At 19.7% G+C, this 8744-nt stretch overlaps 2 protein-coding genes across 3 annotated transcripts in view; one reads left to right on the plus strand and one right to left on the minus strand.

Moving 5' to 3' along the window:
- The window catches only part of LOC122512482 (transient receptor potential-gamma protein), a 227031-nt gene that overhangs the window by 198343 nt on the left and 19944 nt on the right, over positions 1-8744 (minus strand). The window lies entirely within an intron of this gene.
- On the plus strand, positions 4735-8256 carry LOC122512485 (protein THEM6-like). Its single transcript, XM_043628347.1, has 3 exons — positions 4735-4973; positions 6385-6599; positions 7829-8256. Exons 1-3 carry the CDS (start codon positions 4829-4831, stop codon positions 8063-8065), a joined length of 597 nt encoding a protein of 198 aa, XP_043484282.1. The 5' UTR covers positions 4735-4828; the 3' UTR covers positions 8066-8256.

An 8744-nucleotide genomic window follows, 5' to 3' on the forward strand; every position in this document is an offset into this window, starting at 1 on the left:
GGATCTAATTAAGATTCACTTTCATCTTGAAAAATGAATCTCTTATTTTAGGTATTCTTATCTATACTGTTCTCTCTGAAATTTTTCGAAATTTATTTTTCCTTCACTAATTAATAAAATAATGGATAAAAAAAAATTAATAAATTCATACGTATAAAGAAATTAATACGCCTGCGTATTAAAGTATTTTCTTTTTTAAAAATAAATACGTTTTTATTGTAGTAATAAGTAAATAATTCAACAATCAAAAAAGGAAATAATTCAAGTAATTTAATCAATTCAATTAAATTCACTACATTTAATTAGTTGATATAAATTAATTATTTCAATTGTTTCTATTAATCACATTAATTCAATTTGTTCAATTAATTAAATGAATTCAATTACTTAGATTTTTTACTTATTTCAATTAATTCAATTAGTTCAATTATTTTAATTAATTCAATTAGTTCAATTTATTCAATTAGTTCAATTATTTCATTTAGTTCCATTAATTCAATTAATTCAATTAGTTCAATTAATTAAATTTTTCAATTATTTTAATTAGTTGAATTAATTCAATTATTTTAATTAATTCAATTACTGTAATTAATTTAATTAGTTCAATGAATTAATTTAATTAAATTAATTTAATAAATTCAATAAGTTCAATTGGATGGAAATTAAATAAACCAAAACTATTAATTAAACAACTATCATAATATTAATTTTCCTATTTTGTTGAATATCATAATATTAAGTTCATAATTGAATTAATTTTCTAAACGTCGATAAAAGGATTTATCAAAGGAACTTAATTAATTAACTAAACTAGAGAAAACGTTTCAGAGAAAATATTGATTTTTTTAAAATGAAATTAAGAAAATGTGAGCTAATTGAAAAATTGTATTTATCAAAATGTTAATTAATTGAAAAATGTAATTAACAAAATATTAATTAATTGAGAAAGGTAATAATTAACAAAATGTGATTTAATAAAAAAAATTGTAATTATAAAAAGTAAACTAATCGAAAAAGTAATTAAAAATATGTCTATCAATAACAAAAAAACCAAAAAATATAATTAAATTTTTGTCAATTAATCACAATAGCATTTTGTTAATTAAAAAAAATAGAGACAAGAAAACTGAAAAAAATATAAACCCGAACTGAATTATAGAAATAAATAGAATTTCCAAAACCTAATCAAATTAGTTAATTTTAATTAATATTTAATTAATATAAATATTTGCATTTTGCTATCAAATAAAATTGTTAATAATTAATATTTATTAACAATTAATTAATATTATTAACATTTGCCATTTGTTATTAAATATCCTAATTACGAACAATAATATTAATTAACTGACAGTTAATTGAATAACAGAAGTAATTAAGAAAATATTTAACTAAACAGAAAAAGAATACTTAAAGAAACAAATAAACATAATAATAAAAAAAATTATAAATAACTCCAAATTAATTAAAAAACAAAAAATGAATAAAAAACAAATTTCAAAAAATTTCAGAGAATTAATAAAAGTGACAAAAATAAAAATAAACAACTCTCGTTGTCACTTATAAGACTGCATTCGAATTTGAATTCGCGGTACAGGTTTATGAACAGTGTGTAAAATGCGATGACGAATCAAGGTCGAGCATTAATCAGCCAAAGATTAAGTGTGTCTTATATTATAAGTAGAATTAAAAGAAAATAAATTTTTTTTGTCTTCGAAAAAAAAAGAATACAATTTTGTCAATTTTTAACAAACGGGATTTTCTTTTCTCCGCATGCGTTGCACATTCGTGCTCTAATTATTATTAAAAATTTTTTTTTTAGAACGCCATTTGTGTGATTAAGTATAATTACAAGATCGATTCAGTGACTTATTGAGCCACGGAAATTCACTGGAATCAAAAGGAATATTTTATAATCTAATGACGTATATATATATATAGTGCGAATATCAAGGTTTTGTATCCTGCACACACACACACACACAGACATTATTATTGTGCAATCACCTTTTTAATCATAGACGTGTCTTTGTGTGCATAGAAAACAAAAATTTAATTTTCGATTGTGATATTATTTTTCGATTTGCATAAAATGCATGGAAATTTTTTTTTTACAAATTATTATTATTATCTTTAACGAAAAAATTGATATTTTTAACAACTGTCATTTTTTTAAAATTTACATTTCTTTTTTGAACTAAGTCCTCTCAATTTTCAATCACGTCCAAGAGAGAAAAAAAAATGTACATAATCTCGAATTTATTAAACATACGGCATTAATGAATCGATTAAATATAATGTGCCTGAAGTCTTTAATAATTTCAATTATTTATTGTATTTAATTATTATTTCGAAATTATATTTCAATGAACGTAAATGAACGTAAATTGTAATTAATTTTTTAAAGTAATTCTGAAATTAGAAGATGATTTTCAAAACGAAATATTCGACTGTCAGTCAAATTCTTGAACATAGTTTTCGCAGTAAAATTATTTAGTGAATAACTCAATAAAAGTAATTATACTTAATTAATTATTTCTCAGAGAAGAATCTATATAATATTCAAAAAATTTACTTCCAATTATTATGTAAATTAATTAGAAAACTAAATATGTAAATAGATTTCCTTTTCTTGATATTACATATTTGGGCTAAAAAATATAAAATAAAAATCTGAGAAGAAAAAAAGTACTACTCAAAAATGTTCAGTGTTTAAATAAAAAAAAATAATAAATAGTTTAAAAAAATAGCTTATCTTTTGCAAAATAATGCCGGAAGTGCTCAGGTATAATCTTAGAAATAAGCAATCGAACAAGTTGATACTACATTTAGAAGTGTATACAATTGCATGTGAAAAATTTTTCTGTTGATATTATTTTTAATTGCTCCTCTTCTCTCTTTCTATCTCTCTTCTAAATAACTTTTTTTTTAATTCTATTCATGAGGAACATTATTTATTTTTCATTGTATAATTGTAAATATTTTCTCCTCTTTTCTTCCATTTTAGAAAATTTTTTTTTTAATTATTTTTTTTTAATAATTTTTTTTTGTTAATAATTTTTTTTTAGATTTTTAATTTTTTTTTTCTTTTAGAATTGTAAGTAGATATAAATATATAAATACCAGAAACTGATATTTTGTCAGAATATAAAGGCGATTTTATTGCACTCGTATTTAAGAACAAGTTTCTATATATAATATTATATTAAAAGCAAAAGTTGCCTTTAAAATTTAAATAAAACAAAATAAAGTAAAAAAAAACATTTTTGTGGCTTGTACTTACGAAATATTTACATATAGACATTTTTTCACTTTATATTTGCGACAGCGAGTGAAAACTATGTGTGTCTTTTGTAAAAAAAAAACAGCAAAAATTTAATAATAATTCCGAAAATTATTTTTCAAATTTTTTCCTCAAATAAAAATTGTTCAATAAAAATCTCTACGTCCATAGAATTATTGTAAGTTTTTTATAGAAAAAAAGCTAAAAGTTATTTGTATTGATTATAAAAAGGAAATTTTCCATTTTGTGGAAAAAATATGAAAGAAAGTTAAATATAATAAATTTTTTGATTTTGAGGAATTTTCTTTGAATTTTTTATACCAAAAAAATCCCCGCCCTTCTTTTTTAATATTTAATTTTGAATTTTATTCTATTTCTGGAATTTTCTTCGATTGAGAAGCAATTAAAAATTAAAAAAACCTTTTTTTCTACTTTAAGAGTAATTTTTTTATACAACTATTTTTCTACTGTATTTTTTGCCATAAAACTTTTTCCACCAGAAGTTTCTGCTACCGAATATATTTTTTATAAAAGAATTTTTTTTATTTAAAAAAATAGTTTTTTATTCAGTAAAAAAATTTTTTTTGACTGGGAAAAAATTAGAAATTATCTTCTGTACTTTTTTACTATAAAACCTTTTTTCACAGAATTTTTTTTTTATAAAATAAATTTTTTTATTTAAAAAAATAGTTTTCAATTTAGTAAAAAAAATTTCCTTTCGACTGGGGGAAATTTTTTAATTTAAATGAATTTTGTTAATTCAAGAAACTTTATTCCACAGGATTTTCTTCTACCGAATTTTTTCTATCTATAAAATTTTTTTATTTAAAAATTTTATTTAAAAAATAGTTCTTAATTTAGTGGAAAAATTTCTTTTTGACTGGGGGAAATTTTTTAATTTAAAAGAATTTTTTTAATTAAGGAAATTTTTTTCCACAGAATTTTCTTCTCCCGAATTTTTTCTATAGAATAAATTTTTCTTTGTGAAAAAATAATTTGTAATTTAGGGGGGAAAATCTCTTTTTGATTGGGCAAAAATTTTTAATTTAAAACAATTTTTTTAATTAAAGAAACTTTTCTTTTATTTTAGATGAAATTTTCTTATAGAACATTTTTTTATTAAACTTTTTAGTACAAAGTTTTATTTTCCAGATTTATTTTCCAGCAAATTTTTTCTAGAGAAGAATTTTTTTATTTGAAGTAGAAGCAATGCCAATAAAGCAGATTCCTGCAGGTGAAAGAAGTTGATAAAATTTAATTCAATTTATTCATGCAAAGATAATAAATAAATAATGTAAAAAATATAACGAAAATAGAGAGTAAAAATTGAATTAAAAATTAACTAATAATTAATAATAATAATTGCTTTTTTAATTTCTTTTTTAGAAATACTGCTATCAAAATTAAGTCTATATGCAAGTGAGAGATGATTGGACGATACAACACATTCCGGTTTGTATAGTTTTCAGTCGGTTTGTGACCATTGTGCGTGTAACATCATTTTTTTTCTACTTTTCTACTGTGAATAAAATTTATTATCAAAACATGTTATGTTACTGTACTGTCGCGGCAATAGCAATATTATATGTTCTATTCGATGTAAATTATTTTCTTAGAATTATTTTAACTATAGCATGGGGAAGAATATTTCAGAAAAGGAAGAAGATTCTTGAGCAAACTTCAATATACAGTAAGAATTTATAACGGAATCGGGACTTGTAATATTTAAAAACGTTGCTCAATATTATTTTAGTGTAGAAAGTATTTTACTTCGATAATTATTTTTTTTCTCTATTTAGTGTAAATCTTTTGTATTTATTGTATTATTTATTTTTTATTATTATTATTATTATTATTATTTATTTATTATTCATTTGTTACTCTAAATTATTTTCTACTTTGCTCTTTTGTTATTTTATTTGTTGTTATTATTTATTATTTATTTTATCTATTATTTTATTTATTATTTTATTTACTAGCTCTTTTTATTAATATTTTTATTTATTTATTTTATTTATTTATTTAGAATAATAACAGGACAGACCCTTTCGTTTTTTAAATTAAATTTTTTTTATTTAGAAAATAAAAAAATTTATTATTTTATTGTTTATTATTGTTATTATTATTATTGTTATTTTTTTTATTATTATTATTATTTTAATTTGTTTCTATTTTTATTTTTAATATTATTAATTTATTACTATCAATTTATTGAAGATATCATTTTTATTATTTAATGTCTCATGAGTATATAATACAAGACATCTTTTTTCCATTAAATATTTTTTTATTGTCGAAAGCAAATGAGAATTTTTACTACTATTAATATATTTAAAATATTCTCCATTATACTTGTAATTAGTTGGAAAATGTTGTGGAGTCTTCTTAAAGATAAGAAAAAAAAACTTTTAACGTGGAAATTCTAAAAGTTGTTATAAAAAAAATGCAACACTGTTTGAATTAGTGATTATGTTAAAAATCGTATTTGAAATTAAACACGCACACGTTAAAATTATTTCCATAATTTAGCAATTCAAGGAACTAGATTTTCTTGGGTCAAAGAATCTTTAATTACCGCACCTCAGAAATTGTTTTTTAATTATTTTTTTCATTTTATTTTTAAAATATATTTATAATATTTTGAAGTAAAAATAAATATCGTTATCTTCTGCAATTCAAAGTATAATTTTTAAGGAATATTAAATTAATTGATTAAAATTAATGACTCAATAACAAATAATAATAAAAATAAGAGTAAAAGTAAGGATAAAAATATAAATAAAAATAAGAATAAAAATAAGGAAAAAAATTTAAATAAAAAAAAAATAACAGTAATTTTAATAATAATAGAAATAATAATAATAATAACGATAATAATAATTATTATTTACCAATTTTAATATTTCAAGTAAAAATTTGTCCCCTGATGCAAAATATTTTTTTGCCAATAATTTTAAGTGCTAATTTTCAATTGTTAATTTTCTAGATATTAAATTTTCAAATAGAATAAATTGTCCATGACAAAAAAATTAATTCTGTAATTATTTCGCATAATTGTAATAAAATATTTTTCGCTAATAATTTTTTTTTTTTAATTTTAGGTGTGTGCTTTACACAGGACATAGATTTAGTATTTAGACACATGAATAATGCGAGATATCTTCGCGAATTGGATTTTGCACGTTTTCATTATTATGATAGATCTGGATTATTTTCTGCAATTAGTGCAAAAGGAGGTGGTATGGTACAAGGTGCATGCTCATCAAGATATCGAAGGCCACTACCAATTTTTACACCTTACAAAATAACAACACAGGTAAAAAACAAATTTATAATAAAAATAGAAATAATAGAATAAATTTTTATGATAAAAGTTTTCCAAGTATTAATAAAAAAAATTGTCAACATGCTTTTTAGGCGAAACAAATTTTTTATCATCATTTACATTAAATAACTAATATAATATACTATATAAAAATAAATTAATTAAATTGTCAATTTATAAATATTATAAAAAAGACTTCTCTACAGTAAAAAAAAAAAATTTAATTCAAGTAAATATTTATTTGTTTAAATAAAATTTAAAAATAATTTTTATAATTTAATTTATTAATTTAAGTATTAAGTAATCGGTTATTTGATTAAAATAAATTTTCCTTTCAGTGTATACATTGCAGTTGTATTAAAATCTAAATGCAAATTTATGAAAAAAAAAGTTCGAAGTTTATCTTTAGTATTTTTTTAGTGTCTCACCATGAAAATCTTTTTTCACTTATTAGCAAGGCAAATAATAAAATCTAATATACATTGTTACCGTGAATAAATTAATAATGAACATTTTTAATCAAGAGGAATTTTTTTAAATAAGAAAAAAAATTCATTCAATCGAACTGATACGTCATTGTTAGAATAAAACTATTTTTATCTACTTATTTTTATTTTACTATTATTATCATTTATTTATATTTTATTATTCGTTTCTCGTATTTATTTCTTTTCTTACTTATTCATTTATTTTTGTTCATTTTATTCCATCCACTCTTTATTATTTAAATTTTAATTTCTATTAATATTAATAATTAATTAACAATTAATTACGTAAATAATTATTAATATATTAACTGATTTAGTGAGACTTAATTTTTTATTATTTAAATTTTTTTTCTTATTTATTTTTGTTTATTTTATTCTATCCACTCTTTATTATTTTAATTTCTATTAATGTTAGTAATTAATTACTTAAATAATTAATTATTAACTGATTAGTGAGACTTAATTTTTTGTTATTTAGATTTTTTTAGATTTAGATTCATTTATTATTACATTTATTATACAAATCAGTTTTTTTGTTGTCTTTAATTTTTTATTTCTTCTTTTTTTGTTATTTTCTTGTTATTTATTGTTTTTTGGAATTTATTTATTTTGTGTAAAATTATTTTGCCATTGCAAAAAAAAATGTCCTTCATTTATATATTCGTGGAGAAAAATGAATCAAGTTTTTTAATAAAATTTTATCTTCACTAAATTTATCTGAAATTGTTTCAGCTCATCTATTGGGACGATAAGAATTTCTATTTGGAGCACGAACTAATAAGTTTATCGGACAATTTTGTACGAGCTGTTATTATTAGTAAGCAAAGTGTAACAGGTTTAAAGGTTCCCGTATCGGAAATTGTCTCAAAAGTCGATCCCACTGCACAAAGACCGGCATTATCCAAGGAATTGCAATTGTGGCTCGATTCAATGACAGAGTCTTCGGAAAAATTGAAAAAAAGAAAGTAAATAAAAAATTTTTATTTAAAAAAAAAATATATTCCTTTTTCAAAGGCTCTAGAGACTTATAATAATTTATTATGTATCTCGATCTCAACTTTTGTTGATTTTCTATATATTGTTATCAAAAAATTTATTTATTTACGCTTCTGTTGTGAATCTTGCCGATAATTTTAATAAAAAATTTGCTTGAAAATTTAGAAGGTTTTTTTATTAAAAAAAAAAAAAAATTCACTTTTTTCTGTAACTGTAAAAATTTACTTTTTTTTAGCGATTCATTTAATTTTTCAAATTGTAACGACTAGCGTTACAAAATTAAATTAAAATTAAAGTTAATTAAACTTTTACTATACAAAAAAAAATTCTTTTTTTTTACATAAAAGTGAATTAAATTTCTCAACTAATTAATTTTCTCATTATTTAGGAATTATACGAATTAAAAATGTTAATTTTAACGAATAATGATAAATAAATACAATAAATTATTTATTATTGGAAATCTGACTTAAATTTATTTTTAATTAAAAATTTGTTATAATAAATAAATAGAATACAAATAATAAAATAGAAATAAAATATTTGAATTTTTCACGAAACAATTATCAATCGTCTAAAATTTGTATAAATAAAAATAAAATATTGAATTTTAAAAAATTATGAAATAAGTAGAATAAAATAATGATTATTA

The sequence above is a fragment of the Leptopilina heterotoma genome, unplaced genomic scaffold, assembly GCF_015476425.1.
Source record: "Leptopilina heterotoma isolate Lh14 unplaced genomic scaffold, ASM1547642v1 Lhet_99, whole genome shotgun sequence".
NCBI classification, from domain to species: domain Eukaryota; kingdom Metazoa; phylum Arthropoda; class Insecta; order Hymenoptera; family Figitidae; genus Leptopilina; species Leptopilina heterotoma.